The sequence below is a fragment of the Bidens hawaiensis genome, unplaced genomic scaffold (assembly GCF_021521415.1).
Source record: "Bidens hawaiensis isolate Kalapana, Puna unplaced genomic scaffold, B.hawaiensis_p1.1 tig00033754_1, whole genome shotgun sequence".
Taxonomy (NCBI): Eukaryota; Viridiplantae; Streptophyta; class Magnoliopsida; order Asterales; family Asteraceae; genus Bidens; species Bidens hawaiensis.
This window is the reverse complement of record NW_027495799.1, coordinates 5,297-24,405: the sequence shown is the minus strand read 5'-3', so window position 1 is coordinate 24,405 and position 19,109 is coordinate 5,297. Positions and strand designations below refer to the sequence as shown.

The following is a 19,109-nucleotide window of genomic DNA, read 5'->3' as shown; positions in this document are numbered from 1 at the left end:
ATTCATGTCGACCCATCCAAGATTGAAGCAATCAAGAACTGGATTACGCCATCTACTCCTACCGAGATCCGTTCCTTTCTGGGCTTAGCTGGTTATTACCGGCGCTTCATTTCGAACTTCTCGAAGATCGCTTTGCCTTTAACAGCTCTAACGCACAAAGGTAAACCGTATATTTGGGGCTCGAAGCAAGAAGAAGCCTTTCTGACGCTCAAGCAATTGTTGTGTGAAGCTCCTGTTCTTGCGCTACCTGAGGGTAATGAAGATTTTGTCGTGTATTGCGATGCATCCAACCAAGGTCTCGGTTGTGTTCTTATGCAACGAGGCAAGGTTATCGCTTACGCATCAAGGCAACTCAAGGTTCATGAAAAGAATTATACAACTCACGACCTCGAACTAGGCGCAGTTGTTTTTGCCTTGAAGATCTGGAGACACTACCTTTATGGTACTAAGTGTATCCTCTACACTGACCATAAAAGCCTTCAGCATATCTTTGATCAAAAGGAACTCAACATGAGGCAACGCCGATGGAACGAACTCATCAGCGATTACGATTGTGAGATCCGGTATCATCCTGGTAAGGCTAATGTGGTAGCCGATGCGCTCATCCGAAAACCCTGCCAACTTAACTGTATCTTGCCGCGCACGCAGCTTCACTTTGCGCCGATTCAGAGCAATCTTGAATCACGCATTCGTGACGCGCAGCGCGCATCCATCAGTAATGGTAAACTTCGCGCCGAGTTAGCGTGTGGCGCGGAAGCGCATATGGTGCCTAATCTGAGTGGAATTCTCTGCTATCTTAATCGCATCTGGATTCCCTTTGATGAGAATCTTCGCGCTGATATCCTGAGTGAAGCGCACAAATCTCGATATTCCGTTCATCCTGGCGCCGATAAAATGTACAAGGATTTGCGCATTACTTATTGGTGGCCCGGTATGAAAAAGGACATTGCTGTGTTCGTAGCTAAATGTCTGACTTGTTCTAAAGTGAAAGCTGAACACCAACGCCCATCTGGTTTGCTCGAACAACCAGAAATTCCTACGTGGAAATGGGAAGGTATAGCGATGGACTTTATTACCAAGTTACCTTTGACAGCAAGCAAACATGATAGCATTTGGGTAATAGTGGATCGTTTGACTAAGTCTGCTCACTTTCTGCCCATTCGTGAAAACTACCGTGTTGAGCAACTCGCGCAGCTTTATGTCAAGGAAATTGTCTGCCGCCATGGCACTCCTTTGAGCATCATATCCGATCGCGATGGCCGTTTTATATCTCGCTTTTGGAAATCTCTCCAATCTGCGCTAGGAACTCGCTTGGACATGAGTACGGCATATCATCCTCAGACTGACGGACAGTCTGAGCGAACTATTCAAACTCTTGAGGATATGCTCCGATCTTGTGTTCTTGATTTTGGAGGCAATTGGGATTCGCACCTGCCTTTGATCGAGTTCTCTTATAATAACAGCTATCATTCCAGTATCGGTATGGCCCCATTTGAAGCACTTTACGGTCGTAAGTGCCGCTCCCCGATTTGTTGGAACGAAGTGGGTGAAACTCAAATCACAGGACCCGAACTTGTTCAAGAGACAACCGATAAAATCGCCAAGATCCGTGATCATCTGCTGACTGCTAGAAGCCGACAGAAGAGTTACGCAGATCGCAGACGAAAGCCTCTCGAATTTCAAGTTGGTGATCTTGTTCTCCTCAAAGTGTCGCCTTGGAAGGGTGTTGTCCGCTTTGGGAAGAAAGGTAAGCTTGCTCCTCGTTATGTTGGACCATTTAAGATTCTCGCGCGTGTGGGAAAAGTTGCCTACAGACTTGACCTGCCGCCCGCGCTCAGTAATGTGCATCCAACGTTCGATGTATCCAATCTCAAGAAGTGTTTAGCTGACGAGAACCTTCACATTCCACTTGATGAAGTTCAAGTTGATGAAACTATGCATTTCGTTGAGAAGCCTGTTGAGATTATGGATCGCGAGGTTAAGCAAACCAAGCGCAGTCGTATCCCTATTGTTAAAATTCGCTGGGAGTCCAAGCGCGGAGCCGAGTTTACATGGGAAAGGGAAGATCAAATGAAGATCAAGTACCCGCACCTGTTCTCTGCGCAACCTACTTCGAGATAAATTTCGGGACGAAATTTCTTAAAGTAGGGGAGACTGTAACATCTGCCCCGATCCGACCCGACCCAGGTACCCGTTTCTCTTACCCGATCTCTTTCTTTTATGATTTAATATTTATTTATACTTATATTTTACTTTTAATAATAATATATACTTTTTCTTCCCGCCTCTTTCTTTCCGCCGTCCCGTCCCTCTCCTTCTCTCTTTCCGCCTTCTTTTCCCTCTTGTCGCCGTCCCGCCCTTAAGCCTTGTTTCCCTCTTTTTCTTCTAACTCTTTGCTTGTCCTTTGTTCCTTCCCGCCTAAGGTTGTCTGCGCAGCTCCACGCGCCAGACCCCTTACAAGGAATCCTGCGTGATGACCACCTGTTTCAGCGATACGCGAGACGAACTCTTCTCGCAGCGCGCTAAGAATTTTAATTCTTCTCGCAGCGCGCTAAGAACGGTAGTTCTTCCCGCGACGCGCTAAGGATTGTAGTTCTTCTCGCAGCGCGCTAAGAATCGTAGTTCATCCCTCGACGCGCGAAGAATTATAGTTCTTCCCGCGGCGCGCTAGGAATTTTAGTTCCTCCCGCGGCGCGCTAAGAAATGTGATTCTTCCCGCGGCGCGCTTAGAAACGTAGTTCTTTCCGCGACGCGTTAAGGTTGGTTCTGTCTGCCTTCGCGCTCGCGCTCTCTTGACCTTCTGTGTCTGCCTTCGCGCTCGAGCCTTCTCGCGCTAAACCCTTTGAGTTTTCTTCTGTTTAATCTAGCCGTTTGCTTTTGTGTTGTCTTATCTTTTGAGCCGTTGACCTAATCTGCTTTATGTCTGAAAAGCCACTTTTGGCGCAGCATGCGCACCAACCCCATTGGTTGACAGAAAAAGTGACTGACATTATCTTTTGAGATCTGCTTTTGCCATGCTTGACCAGTACCTTTATCTGAACCGCCCATGCCTTTTTTACTGTTCCCTGACAGCTTTATCTTGCCTCTGCAGCTGCCATATCTTTCCATATCTTTTGCTTTTGTTTTCTTATGCTTTTTGATATCTTTTGCTTTTGGAATCTTTTACTTTTTGAAGATCCTTTCCCCTTTTCTAGGGATTATGTCTCCTAGGGTTTTCCTATAAATAATAGTATTATTTTCATAACACTACACACACAAAACACTTAATCTCTCCTGTTCTCTTGCCCCTTGCTCTCTCTGCTGTCTTCCTCTCTGCCTCCGTCTTCCTCCCTGTTCTGCCCCGCTTTTCCGGTAATATATATATATTATATAATTTACTTATTAATTATGCTAACTTATAATCAAGACTTAAAACAAATCATTAAAACAATAATCTTATTTATAGGTTAACTTGTGCTTGTTTAAAGTTGGTTCTTGCTTTATCTTACACCGCATCGTTTATCAAGTGAGTAATCTCGTACCTAATCCCTTTTTGCTTTTAATGTTTTGGGATGTTCATGTGTTCATACAAACTTAGAGTCTTAAACTGTTTATGAACTTTAGTCGCGCAGTATCCCATGTGTTGAGGACGTAGACTTGGCTGTTTATTTGTATGTGTGGATCATTAACCGTCTTGTCGGTCTATTCCGCAGTTCTCATGGTACCATTAGATGAACACGGGAGAACTATCGTTTATGATTTTCTCTTTTGTTTGCACATGCACAGTTTGTCTTGTTTGTGAGCTCAATTGTGAGCACTGGCAGTCTTATGAATCTTAGAGTTGGTCCCGATCAGATTACACCCTTGTTGAAAACCAGACATACACATGTTGCGCGCAGATTTATGGTTATCTATGTATTGTATTAAACTTGATTTCTCACCAACACGCAAGTGTTTGACGTTTTATTTTAACACATGTTCAGGTTTGCTGTAGCTACATTTGGAGCTTGTGGACACGTAGGACGTTTTTACTTTTGGACCTAGATTAAAATGTATCAAGACAAGTTATTGCTGTTCGAATATTATGATTTATAATATATTGATTTATGATGATTTATGTCTACTTTGCGCGTGCGCGAATGAATGTATTTATTAAATATTGACACCCAATAGTGTCACGAGTAATGAAACAATATGTGGCGCCCCGATGTATAATCCGCCTTTGGTCGGGATGTTACACATTATAATCCCATGCACGGCCCCGACCTGAGACCTTAACAACTATGCTTTAGCATGTGTTTTGCCTTAGTTGTGCTTAGGTATTTTTATGGTCCAGCTGCGCAATACGTAGGATGGATGCTGAGTAATTTGAGCTAAGGCTCATATTATTGGGCTAAGGCCCTGACGTTTTAGAGTTAAAACTCGTCAACGCGTCTAAGCTTGGAGCTCGCGCATGTATGTTTTACTTCGTTTCATTATTAGTTTGATGTCAATACAATGTTGTCATATTGCTCAAAATTAATAAAGGGAAGTGTGAAACATGTATGCAAAAGGTAATAGAGCGCATATTAGTTTGGTGAGGGGAGTCCATATTCTTGGTAAAGGTCTGTTAGGCTCTCCGCCGCCTTCCTTCTTGTCACCTTCTCCGTGATTAAGAATGTCTTTTTGGGGTTGGGCGCGCATGCATGGCGGGAGTTGTTTCGCAGGGCGCCTGTTAGCGGCGGAATACATCATCCGAGGCGGCGCGCATGCATGATGGCGGGTTGTTGATCCGCGGGGTTGCGCACGCAAGGCGTCGGAGTGTTCCTCCAATGCGGCTTCCTCCGAGGCGGCGCATGCATAGCGAGGAGTGTTCCTCCGATGTGACATGCATGGCGGCGGAGTGGTGATCCGCGGGCGCGCATGCATAGCAGCTGAAAGTTGAGCGCGCATGCATGACGGAGAGTTGAGTGCGCATGCATGGCGAAGAGTTGAATGCACATGCATGGCGTTGGAATCTTTTATAGGTGATGGAGTGTTGATCCGCGGCTGCACGCATGCATGGTGGTGCATCAGCCGCAACGCGCGGATGCATGGTGACAAAACCTTCCACGGGCGGTGGAGTGTTGATCCGCGGCTGCACGCATGCATGGCTGCGGAATCTAGATCCTCGACAGTGCGCATGCATGGCGGCGGAGTGGTGACTCATGGGCGCACATGCAAGGTGGCGAAGTCTTGATCTTCGGTACTGCGCATGCATGGAAGCGGAGACTTGATCTCCAGTGGCGCGTATGCATGGTAGCAGAATCTTGATCCTCCGCAGTGCCCTTGCATGGCGGCGGAGTGGTGACTCGTGGGCGCGCATGCATGGCTGTGAAGTTTTCTGCGCAAAACCAAAGGCATGGAGTTGTCTTCCGACCCGCATGGTGGGTTTTTGCTGACGCGCATGCATGGCGGTGGAGTGATGACTCGCAGGCGCGCATGCACGGCGTCGGGAGTCTATAACCTAGATCTATATCTGTAAACCAGATCTAGATAGATCTGAAGCTCGGAGTGGAGAGAATTTAAAACCATCACAGATCCGGAGGCTTGACCGTCCGAATCAGGTAGTTTCTTTTTTGGATCTCCAAATCTTTTTCAGCTTCATTTTTGTACAGATCCGGAAGCATCTTTTAGATCTATGGATCTTTTTGAGCTTTAATAGAACGAATCTTGAAGCATTTTTCTGTAAACTTCCAGATCTGGATTTTTCTTGGATGAACAGATCTGAGAACCGAGACGAAAATCGAAGGCTAGCTCGTTGCCGTCCCACGGATGGCGCCAATGTAGAAACATGAAATGAATCTGACCTGATCCATGACGATGTTCCCCGGTTTCCGAGATGCACGAACCACGACTCGATCTTCTTCTCCGGTAGCTTGAGATCTGCAATGGCTTTTTGGGGGTGTGGAGGTGACTGCTAAGAAATCTCGAGGATCTCTTGTTTACAGACACAAAAATGGTTATGGTGGTGGCTCTTATTGAGAGCAACAACAACCCTTATTAGGTGGAGACCTCCTTATATAGGGAGCCTCATGGCCACCATCATGGTACCCTAATGGGCCTAGCCTAGTTAGGGTTACCTCCACAAAACCCCCTCAGCCCAATAATATTGTATTAGTCCATATAATAAAATAAGCCAAACATAACAAATTAAGGTCGTAAGCCGGGTTTAGTACCATACCCCTACAAATAGTTAAAAAAGACGTAGGGGTGTTTGGGATTGCTTATGTTCACTAACTTATAACTTATAAATTTTTTGAGAATTAATAAGGTGTTTGGGATTGCTTATGTTGTGAGAGGAAAAGTTCCATAAGTTACAGTTTTGTAACTTATTAACTTAATGAGAAGTTATAAGTAAGTAAAATAAGGAATCCCAAACACCCCCGTGATATGTTACTTTTCAAATGGATGTGTTATGTAATGTAATCTTCTCAAATTTTAATTATATTACTAATTGAAGCATTTTCTCTAGTGTGGGCATGTTCTTATAAGTAAACTTATATAATAATTCATCATGACCACAAGATATATTACATGCCTTTTTATTAAACCGCTTATATATTAAAGATGTTTAATTAGAAAATCACTCACACAAGCATTATTTTTAAAGAATCTAAATCATTCTTGCTAAAGAGTAAAAAGATAAAACTCATATATATATATATATATATATATATATATATATATATATATATAATATATATATATATATATATATATATATATATATATATATATATATATATATTTCTAGGGGTGGGTTAACATACAATAATGGCTTACCATACATTACGTACGCGACCTTCAAGAGCGTTAGATTAAAAAACACGCTGTGACAATTTCGTAAATAACCCAACAGTAGTTCTCGATCAAAATTCGTCGATTACAAATCGGCTCTGATCCAAATTCGGAACTTGTCGCTCCATCTAATCCAATTTTGAAACTCTAATCACAGCTTAAAGTATGAAATCTCTAATTAATGTCAAAAACAAAATCAAAATCGAACGACGTTGAACATCAAGAAATCTTCAAAATTGATCAAAAAATGATGATTTAATCAATCGAATTAATGTGTAGAAGTATTTAGATACATTAGTCGATTATGGAATTGCAGAAACAATGCACTAAATCGAGCTCTGATTAGGGTTCAAAATATTATGTTTAAACGTTCTGAAACAAAACTAAAGACCTTTAAACGTTCTGACCAAAAAAGAACATCTTTAAACGTTCTAATACATTCACAGAAGTTCTGGGTATTTAAAAAAAATGAATATCTTTGAACGTTTTAATACGTTCAAGGAAGTTATGGGTGTTCAAAAAACAAATGAACATTTTTAAACGTTCTGATACTTTCAAAGAAGTTCTGGGTGTTCAAAAAAGTTTAGAAGTACTGAAATTCTTATACAGAACTTCTAAACTAACAAAAAAATTAAACACCTGGAGTTCCGATCTTCTAAACAGAACTTCTAAACTAACAAAAAAAATTAAACACCTGTAACATAAAATTGAACACTGAAGTCACTTCATATAATCTCGTAATCATATGAACAAAATATGGAACGTCTGCAACTGGGTTTCTGCAAATGGCGCTTAAAACTTTAAACGTTCAGTTAAAACCCGTCACTCAAAACTCAAAATTGATCAATTGAAACTTTAAATTGATGATTAATTGGACCAATTTCACAGTTTAATTGATTAATTAGTTCAACAATTTCAATTATAATTGGTCAATTTTATTAACTGACCTGTGAACAAGTCGTGACGGAGGAAGATGGTGTACGGTGGACGGAATCCTTGGATGGCGGACGGTGGACAGAATCGTTGGATGGTGATGGATTGCTGAACGGTCATGGTGAAGGTGGACGAAATCGATGGGAGCAGCGAATCAGATGTGAATCACGTGATGAAAATTACAGTATTGCCACCGCGTGTTATTTGAAATCGACGGGGATACGATCGCGTACGTAAAGTACGATTAGGGATTATTGTATTGGATCATTTATCTATATTTCTAACTATATTTCTCTTTTCGTATGAGAAATTTTAAAAAAACTTTAATTTACAAAAAAAAACATAAAGTTAAAAGAGAGGAGAGTTCAAAGATTATATATGAATTCATCGTTCTTCAATAGATGAATTGTTTTTTCACCATCAACATTTGGTTAAGTTGCTAGATTACTATCACATGTCTCACTAATTTGGTAGCAATAAACTTGCCTCATATCACTAATGAGATTGTAATATATACCTCTTATATTTCACTAATATAATAGCGAGAATCTATAGTGTATTACATTTAAAGACAAAAAGATCTATAATTTACTATAAGTTATAACTTTATAATATATATACGGGGTACAATTATTTGAAACATATTGTTGACTTTTTAACCACATTTTTCTCACGATTTTAAATTGAAACCATAAAAAGAGCATTTTGTATTTTTAATTTGAGTATATATAGTATTGCTATAGGTTTTTAATTAAAAAAAGTTGACATGTTACGTGGTTTCTGGTGTGTGTGTTCTCGACACATTGCGCAAGCAACCATTTAGTATACAAATGAGTGATATCGTTCAATGTCTTCTTCTCTTGTTCTTGTAGATCTTTGACATTTATTAAGGACCGTGAAAGAGAGTTAAAAGATCACTTTATAAAGTATGTAGTTTTTCTTCTTTGCCAGAGCTTGGTTGTAAATCAGCAACCACGAGTTAGGGCATTTTTCAACGTGCTCATGGAGCATTGCCTATTAACATTCTTATTTTTTTGACATGAACGTGTCTATATGTTTGAGAAATAATATAACTACAAGTTGACATCTAGAAAGACAACAAAGTTCACCAGCATAACTCAATTATTGGCATGGTTGGTGAATGAAAAATCAAGTCAGTTTCCTGAACGATAGTTTTTACATGGAAGTTGTCAGTTTTCAAACTCAATTATTTGCACTACCTTGAAAAACTTCCTCGTATGGAATGGTTGTACATTTTATAAATATCATGACATTTTTATAAAGTTTTGTTTCTTTTAAAGATTTCCTTTAAGAGAATTTAAATTATTGATAAAAATAATGTTTCAATACTCATTTAATTTTATACAGCGTTCAAAAAAAATATTTTATTTTTATTGAATTCTTTAGTGATAATTAATTATTTTTAGCATATTCCTTTCTCTATTGAACTTATAGTTTGTCCATTTTGCATTAATCTTCCATGGCGTATTATATTAATTTGATCTTAATCGCTTCAAGATCCTCTTATATTGATATTTTTACATTGTTAATATTGACATGTTGTAATTGATCAATCTTGTTTAAGCTTTGTACAATGAGATGGATGATCATAATAATCGATGCGTTAAATGTATATATTAATGTGCCATATTAACCTGTAAATTTTCCCCGACGGTTTATAAGAACAATCAGGTAAACAAACAAGAGCACAAAATCAAATGACCCAAAAAAGTACTTAGACTACATACAACATCCGAGACTCAAGACCCAGGTAATCATAACAACAATAGTAACCTTTGTTTTGAACAAGAACATAGAAAACCTTTATACCCCCAATCTTTTATCCTTAGTATGAGTACCTCATCTTTTGTACAATTACAACTTTAAACCTCAAACTTTCTTTTATTCCAATCAAGCTTGCAAAATCTGCATTTAAAGATTCCAAGTTAAGACTTTTGTTCCAAGCTAACTCGCAACAAACCATGTAATATAAGAAAATGCTTACCTTTGAATGAGAGAACCAACCTTGTTGGCTCAGTTTTGAGCGAATCACTCAGGCTCTTAAACATATAGTACCGAGAATAATTCTTTTGTTATGATTCTCGTTACCATGTATTTTAAGACGGCTGAAGTATTTACTTTGCATAGTGATCGTCAGTCGTCCAACAAATAGACAAAGTAACTAACAAGTCACGTAACTATACGCTTACAATTCTATCTATAAATTATCAACCTCTTTAACAAAACTAGAAACCAGTATATACCATGTTACATCATTAGGCACAAACCCTTTACCGACACCTCTACTTAGAACCAAACATGCATCATCAAACATGTTTTCCTTACAATACGAAGATATCAAAGTATTATAAGTAATCACATTCGGCTCCACACCTTTAACACGCAAGTTTTCAAACAAATTCAAAGCTTCCTGAACATTACCCATCTTGCATAACCCATTAATCAAACAATTATAACTCACAATATCCGGAACCATCCCCAAATGCACCATATGTTTCAAGAAATCAAACGCCCATTGCACTTTACCTGTTTTACACAACCCGTTAATCAAAAGATTGCACGAAACCGTACTCGGGTTCACACCCTTTTCAACCATTTCTTCAAACAACCCCATTGCTTTCTCAACGGCTCCATCTTTACATAACGCCTTTATTAACCCGTTATATGTGATTTCATCAAGCGGGCATCCTCTAAATAACATGTCGTTAACGAGCTTAAACGCTTCATGAATCCCACCTCGGGTTAAAAAAGCATTGATTAGAGTGTTGTAGGTCACAGTATCCGGAACGACACCCTCTAAAATCATATCTTGGAACATTTTTAAAGCGGTTTCCATGTCATTAACGTCACATAACCCAAAGATTAACGAGTTAAACGTGTAAATATCAGGTTTGCACCCTTCAGTACACATTTCATGAAAAACGTTTAAAGCTCTATCGATGTTTTGGGCTTTGCATAATGCGTGTATGACCGAATTGTATCCTACAGTATTTAAACAAAGCCCCTTTTTAAACATTTCATCCGCAACCTCATGGGCTTCATCTAATCTTTGTTTCTTGCAAAACCCGTCTATCAAGATTGTGTAAGTATGAATATCGGGCTCGGTTCCGTTTAATGTCATTTCCTTTATCAACTCACGAGCTGAAACCAAAAGCCCGTCTTTGCAGAGTCCACGAATGAGTGTGTTGTAAGTATGAATATCGGGCTTGCAGTTGTTCCTATACATGTTATCAGTAATAACCGCTTTACCTTCCTCAAACTGCCTTTTTGATATAAACCCGTTGATTAACATGTTAAACATGACGCTATTTGGTTCGGGAACCTTGCTAAGAAAGGCCTTAGCTTCCTCAACTTGACCCGTTTGACATAACCCGTGAATTAAAACTCCATAGGTTAGAGAATTAGGGCTGAACCCGCGAAGAAGCATTCGATCAACCAACTTTGCAGCCTCGTGGATCCGTTTCGCCCTACAAAGACCATGAATAACGTCATTAAACGTCTCGACATCAGGCGTACATCCCATGAGTATCATCTGCTCAAAAAGCTTCAACGCTTCTTCAATTCTATCAAACTTGCACAACGCGTGCATTAACGTCTGGTAAACAATCGCGTTCGGGACACACCCGTGCTTCGTCATGCCTCGTAACAGCGCACAAGCAGCATCAACCTCATTAACCGAACAAAGCCCTTTCATCACAATCGCGAAACTAAAAACATCAGGCGAAATCCCTCTCTGAAGCATTTCATCGAACACGTTGCGTGCGACTTTCGCGCATTCTCCTTGAACCAAAATATCCAACACCGTGTTATATGATTTCGTACCTGGTTGACACAAGAACACAGACCTCATTTCCAACAACAATCTTGTAGCTTGACCGGGTAATCCAGCTCGTTGGTAATGCCTCATGATCATAACAAATAAAGTTTCTTGAAAAACAATACCCTCATCTTTCATCTGCAATAATAACCCGTCAAGGGTTTTAAACTCACCAGCCGCACCAATCTTATCGATTAAAGCGTAATACACATCGAATGTGTGGCAATAGCCTTTCTGGGTGTTGGCCCAATTGAACAATTGGAGTGAAGTTGGTGCATCTAATGGGAGTTTAAGTAGTTTGTGAAGCTGAAGTGGGGTGATTCGGTTGATTGATTTCCTTAGCTGTTGGATGTCGAAGGGTTTAAGTAATTCAACCCAGTCTGTATCGGATTCTGAAGGTGTTGGATGGTTGCAGTTTGAAGTGCAGAATGAAATTAGGGGTAATTTTAGGGTTTTGAGGAAATGGGTTGTTGATGAAAGAGGTGATCTTTTCAGCAGCATAGCTTCAAGAATTGAGATGATGAGAATTGGTGATCATGTGTCTCAGAAGTGAAGCAATTTGATTTGAAGGAGAGTTTGGTGGGAAGACAAGTATAAACCAATTGAAACATCAGTACAGGCATGTGGAGATGAGCTCGGGTTCGGGTTCGGTATCTCGAAAATTCGAAATATTCGGTTCGATACCAGTATTCATGTAAAATCCAGGAAATGTCGGTATTGTACTGATATCGAAAACTAAAAACTTGGTACCAGTTCGATACCGATGGTATCAAATCGGTACCGATACTGAAAACAATCATCTACATGTTCAATTTAGGGGTGTTTGTATTTTATGTGTTTTTGTTTTTTGTTTATAAAATATGGTGTTTCATGTTTGGATATAGAAAATTGATAGATGTTTTGATTAGTTGGACATAATGAAATTCGGAGTTATTATAAAGATTAACACTGTATTCTCGAGTTTAAAATACAAGAAAAAGAAATGATAAGATTGGATATGGGAAGAAAGAAAAAAAAATTATATACTTAAAAATATTCTCGAGTTAAATAAAAGGCAAGAAAGAAAAGAAAATGTTAATTACATTCTTGAGTTAAATTGTAAAGAAAAAATAAGAAAAAAATTGTAACTTTACAATTATTTCCATATAGTAATATGGAAAAGATAATTGAGATAAAGCAAATTAATAATATTGTAATGAGCTATAAACTTTCGTTCATAATCCTGTCATATTTGGCTAGAAAGTTTCGAAAGAAAAAAAAAACCATAGTTTTTCTTTCCATACTCTTTCTATTCTTAAACAAAAAAAACTCAAAAATGAAACAGGAAATTATATTTTATTTTCCAAATTCTTAAATAAAAAATTCAAAAATACAATATAAATGAACTTTGGTCTTACGATATCAAGATATTGAATGAGGATTTTTCAGTCAATGTAACAAGACATGAGTTAAATAAAAACTGTGTAATTTTAGTCATTCAAAATAACTCATTTAAAAAAAGAAGAGCACTGATATAAAATATTATTTTGATCATAAAATTCAAACGGTACCAAGTTTTATAATAGAAGAATAATATGATCTAAGCATCATGATCTTTATCCATGTAGCTCCCACCTCTTTCTCTCCAAGCAATATTTTACTTGTATTTTTAACCTTTCAATTCAAAAAGAATGGCAGCTTGTTATTTGCTTACCTGTATCTTTATTGTAGTTGGAGTCTTTTATTTTTAATATTATGATACTTTAATTAAAATATATATATATATATATATATATATATATATATTTCTGATTTTAGGTGTATTCGTATGTGTTGATTGTAGAATTTAGGGATTTTCGTGGTCTGCCTTTGTGATTTCAAGTTTAGATATTAGACACGTAGACTGTAACTTTTTTTAATTGACATTTGTGTACCCGAAATATTTGGATAGGGTATTGGATGAGTTTGAAATTACTTTGAATTTTTTTTTGCGAGTTTAGAACAGGTATGAGATATATAATATGCGAAATTACCGGACTTAATTACCCGATAACATGGCCTTACTTACCCGGTTATGTACCCGAGTAACCTGACATAGCTTTTTTCATAACTAGCGAGTATTCCCGAAACCCTTGGGTTTGCTCGATATCCAATAGCACCCATAAGTTTTAGACTGGGTTTGAGACAAGATTTTATATTCAAGTATGGGCCTACCTAACCTCATCCCAAACCCAATAAGTATTATATATTTCAAATATTATATTAAGGATTTTCGATATATCATATTGATATATTTTTAATCAATTATGACTTAATTATGAATGAGGGTATTATGGTAATTTTACACTACATCTAACTATACTATTATAATAATAGGCGTTAAGTCCATATCCCCCCTTCCTATTTGTTGATTATCATATTTTCCATGTATATCAATGTCTTCTCTAATTTTCAACTTAATAAAATAAATCAATAATATATTAAAATAAGATTCATCAATGCTATTAAAGTATTATCTTTCCTCTTTCATTTAATGTCTAATTTTTCATTTTGAATATTCTAATTAATGTAATATTTTAAAATCGTAGCTATAGTTTTGAAAACCAAATATTCAAAATTTCATTTTGAATATTTTATTATTTTTTGGTTGATTTCATTCACCACCTTTGTTATTTTTTTAGATAATATATAATATATAATTTAGATAATTATTTGATATTTCATCAATAGAAGAGATTACGGATTTAATATATAGATTATAGATATATATATATATATATATATATATATATATATATATATAATATAGAGAGAGTACCGATTTAAAATATTAAAATTTTATTAAAATATTATATTTAATTAAATTTATCAAATTCATAAAGTTGTAAAGGTTTGTATCATTCATGTTAAATTTAGGAAATAATGACCCATTTGATTAAGGAAATTGTTTAATTACGGAATTTGTAAATTTGAATTAATTATTGTACAAATTATGGTGTAACTTTGAATTAATTAACAATCATTAAATTTACTATAATTAATTCATTTGACCCATTGACCCATGGACCCACTGACTTAATTACGATCATTAGTTAAGTTTTAACAATTATAATACAAATCTATTGACTTATTATTGTTTAACAATAACAATTGAGTTACAAATCCATTGTTTACCCATTGACTTATTATTGTAAACATTGACTTATAATTACGATTTACTAATTAACAACTGAGTTACATATATATAACAAAATTAGTAACTTTTATTTTCACACCTTATATGAATTACATTACATAATATATGGTGTTATAATTGATGATTAATTATATTATTGTAAATAATATAATTAGTAACTTATATTTGTACATTATGTAACATTGCATTTTAGGAAACTAGGCATTTTAGAAAATTCAAAAATTTGGAAATATGTTATTTGTATTTCTAATCTAATTATGTAATATTGCATTTTAGAAAATTCAAAATTTGAAAATCCATTAATTATGATTTCCCTTCTATTCGTTCTTACTATAACTTTTTTGAAAATTTTGAAATTTTCTAAATTTATGTTTCTAATCAATTACCTGTATACCTTCCTTCTATAATTTAGTCTACCCTGATCCATTTCGTATAAATACGTACAAGTGAGAGGCTAATTCTTACACCATCAAAGCCTCTTTAGTAAAAACGATTAGCTTTGTGTCAAGGTTTTTACTTTTTGTTGTTTATATATCTTCCATTTTCATCTTTCATTTTTTGCTTAAAAGTGTTATTGCTCCTAAATGATTTTTTTGTTTTTTTAAATTTTTCACCACTAGCAAGATGGAGCCAACAAATATCACGATGTTGAACAAATTGGATGCTCTTAACAGTGAGTGTATCCTAAATGTGCGTATTTTGAAACTTTGGCGGCTGAATAACAACTCAAATCCCAGGCAAGATTGGTCCATCGAAATGATTGTTCAAGACGAAATGGTATTGTTAACACATTCATTAATTTACTATATTATTCATACAACTTTTTACTAATCTTAATAATAATTTGCAGGGCAACAGAATGCAAGCCTATGTAAAGAAGCCTTGCATTCCTAAGCATGATGTTTGGCTTGCCGAGAATAAATATTTGATTGTACGGAAGGCCTCACTCGGTGCAAATATGTCTACTTACAAATACATCGACTGCCCACACAAGCTTTGTTTCATCCATTGATAATTCTTACTAATTTGTTTTTAATAGTTCTGTATATCTAACATTAATTTATTTTAAATAAATTCAGTTTATGGCGGCCAAAATTGGTAGATTGGCTAATTGCATGGAAAAAGATTTTGATGGAGAGTAGTCTAATTATGTTTGTTTTGGTCATTACTAATGTATTTTAGTTATTAATTTTCTATCATTTTTTATTTTATGTAGCTTAGACAATTTATGTAAATTATTCATTTTTATATAAATAACAATCTTTATTTTTTCTGTGTTAAAGTTTTTGAATCTTATCTTGAAAGTTTTAACAATTATTTATTGAACTTCCAAAAAATTGAACATTTTTTATAATAATATTTACAATTATTTATTTTGTTTTCAAAATTCAAATTTGACCATTATTGCAACAATCTTTTTTTTAGTTTACAGTAGTATTTAATCTCAAACAAACTTTCCATCTTTTATATTTTACCAAATTTTAATTATCATAAACGACATATTTAATATATACCGGAAATTTTAAATAATTTACTTTTGATAATACTTGAAAGTTAATAAGTTTTGTATTAAAAACACATTAATTTATTTGACCAATTTAATATGTGGTGTATTACTTATTTCAAATGTATATTTAGAAAATCTTAGATATTTACTATAATTGCTTATTTATTTTAAAATATTCCTCATCTTTAACTTAATGATACATTCTAATCATTTATACATTAATTTATTTCTATTTTTAAAAACCGAATTTGACCACTCTTTTTTAGTTTTAATATTTTTCAATCTCAATAAACTTTACATCTTTTATGATTGACCAATTTTTAATTAGGCATAAATGTCTAGAATTACCGATTCGTCTAAATTATTCTGGTGAAATTAAAAAATAAACTAATAAACTAAATAGAAAATAAAAAAATTCCATCTTTTATATTTGACTAATTTTTCATTAGGCATAAATGTCAATAGGCATAAATGTCAAGAGTAATGTATAAAATTGAAAAAAGAATTATCTAATGAATTTATTGTTAAATAAGTTAATGATGCTAGAGTCTTGACAATAACTTCGTGATAATTAAAAAAAGTTAGTAGTATATTGTTTAGTTAGTAAACTTATAAAACAATGAAAAGTTTTTTATAATAATATTTACATTTATTTATTATTGTTTTTCAAAACCGAAATTGACCACTCTTGCAACAATCTTTTAAAGTTTTTAATAGTTTTCAATGTAAAAAAACTTTTCATGTTTTATATTTGACCAATTTTAATTAGCATAAATGACAAATTTAATGAATACATGAAATTTAAACAAATTACTTTTGATTATACTGAAAAGTTAATATGTGTTATATTAAATACACATAATTTTGACCAATTTAATATGTTGTTAATTACTTATTTCAAATTTATATTTAAAAAATCTGATATTCACTATAATTACTTATTTATGCTAAATAATCATTGTTGGTGCATAATGTCAGTATTTCAGTATCTCGTATTTTGTATGTGTCTGTAATCGTATTAGATTGTTTGTTTTGGTATTGAATATTGTTTTACACAAGTTCACCTGAGATGTAGGCGAACTTGGAGATAAGCTAAGTTATGACAACTTCGCCTAGTATGTTAGGCGAAGTTGTCGAGGTTTATTTAAATGTCACTTCGGCTTATTTTGAAATAGGTTTTTCCGAATGTGCATTGGTGATTTTTGATATCACGTGTTGAAGTATTGCAATACAATCGTGTTTATTAGTATTGTGACGTGTGTTTGTTTATCGGTTCAACGTATTATCTATCTTACGCTCGTATCGTATTACGTGTGGATTCCGCACCCTCGTGTTACGAGATACTCCTGTGTAGATACGGCTGGGAACCTACAATTGGTATCAGAGCATTTGCTCGTGATTGTGTGGTTCGGGATTATCGCACGGGTGTAAAGATCGTTCCGTTCGACTATTCGCGGAACGAGTTTATCAGGCGAAGTTGCCGTCATCTTACGTAGGGTTTAAGCGAACTTATAAGGTTTAAGCGAAGTTACTGTGAAGGCGAAGTTAAGAACAAGCGAAGTTGAGTACAAGCGTAGTTAAGTCCAAGCGAAGATAAGCACAAGCGAAGTTAAGCACAAGCGAAGTTATAATAACTTCGCTATCTGATCACAGTTTATTAGTAAAAAAAAACTTTCTTTGTATTTCGAGTTGTGTTTCTCTCAACTATGACTTCAATAAACATTACAGAACTAATAAAAATGGAGGTTGAAGCTGGTTCAGCAACTAAAGCTCAAAAAATGCTTAAGGGTACCGATTTCGTTGCATGGAAAGATCGGTTTGAACAGTATGTGAAGTATCAAGATGCTAAGATGTGGGTTTGCATTCAAGACGGATACATTCCACCAACAATCATCATCTTTAATTTTAATGATACATTCAAATCATTTACACATTTATTTATTTATGTTTTTAATAAACGAATTTGACAACTCTTTTGTAGTTTTTAATAGTCTCCAATCTCAACAAAGTTTCCATCTTTTATATTTGAACAATTTTAATTAGGCGTAAATGTCCAGATTAATGTATACAATTGAAAAAAGAATTATACAATGAAATTGATTTTAAATAAAGTAATGATGTTAAAGAGTTTGAAACATAATTTACTTTAGACTGCAGTCAATTTAACAAAATTTTAATTAGGGAATGACTTCTATGTAATAAAATTAAAATTAACCGGCTTAATTTTAATTATCTCTATATTATTTTAATTAGACTTAATTAGTGAAATTAGTTGAATAAAACTTTATTACTTCAATTTAACTTAATACATTTAACTAAATGGTCTTTGAATTTAAATAAAACAAAAGTTTAATTACAAAATAATTTATAATAAAATATACCTTTATTTATTATTTTATTTATTAATGTTGAAATGAAACTTATAATACCTTAAAAACTTTAACTGTATATTTAATCAGGCTGTTATGGTTTATTTTGTTTTTTAGATTGTGAAGCAAAACTATTTTATTTTGTAAAATATCGAAGAAGTTAATGGTGGGCTAATATGATTATAACATGTTCGTATCTTCATTTGGTTTTTTAATTTAGGTGTATAGTAAGTTTGTGTAAGTATTAACTTTTTATGTATACAGTCTAAATGTTTAATATTTTGGTTACAAACTTATGTTAAATATTTTTGTTAGTTTAATATGTTAGTTATGAAATTTTATGGTTGTCCATATCTATATGGTTGTTTATATGTTTTCAACCCATGTGTAACATGGGCTACTATTCTAGAAATATATTGGTGGGTTAGATAGTTTTACATAAATGAATTTCTGATAATCTATGTGGATTCAAGTTAGCTGATAGTCTTC

The 19,109-nt window shown here is 34.8% G+C and overlaps 1 protein-coding gene across 1 annotated transcript; it reads right to left on the bottom strand.

Annotated features, from left to right (window-relative positions):
- Positions 1–9,900: 9,900 nt before the first annotated feature.
- On the bottom strand, positions 9,901–12,143 carry LOC143585278 (uncharacterized). Its single transcript, XM_077067098.1, has one exon. It carries the CDS (start codon positions 12,068–12,070, stop codon positions 9,950–9,952), a length of 2,121 nt encoding a protein of 706 aa, XP_076923213.1. The 5' UTR covers positions 12,071–12,143; the 3' UTR covers positions 9,901–9,949.
- Positions 12,144–19,109: the final 6,966 nt, after the last annotated feature.

Excerpts from the sequence above, each read along its gene's own strand:
- LOC143585278 (XM_077067098.1), bottom strand. The coding sequence starts at position 12,070 with ATGCTGCTGAAAAGATCACCTCTTTCATCAACAACCCATTTCCTCAAA.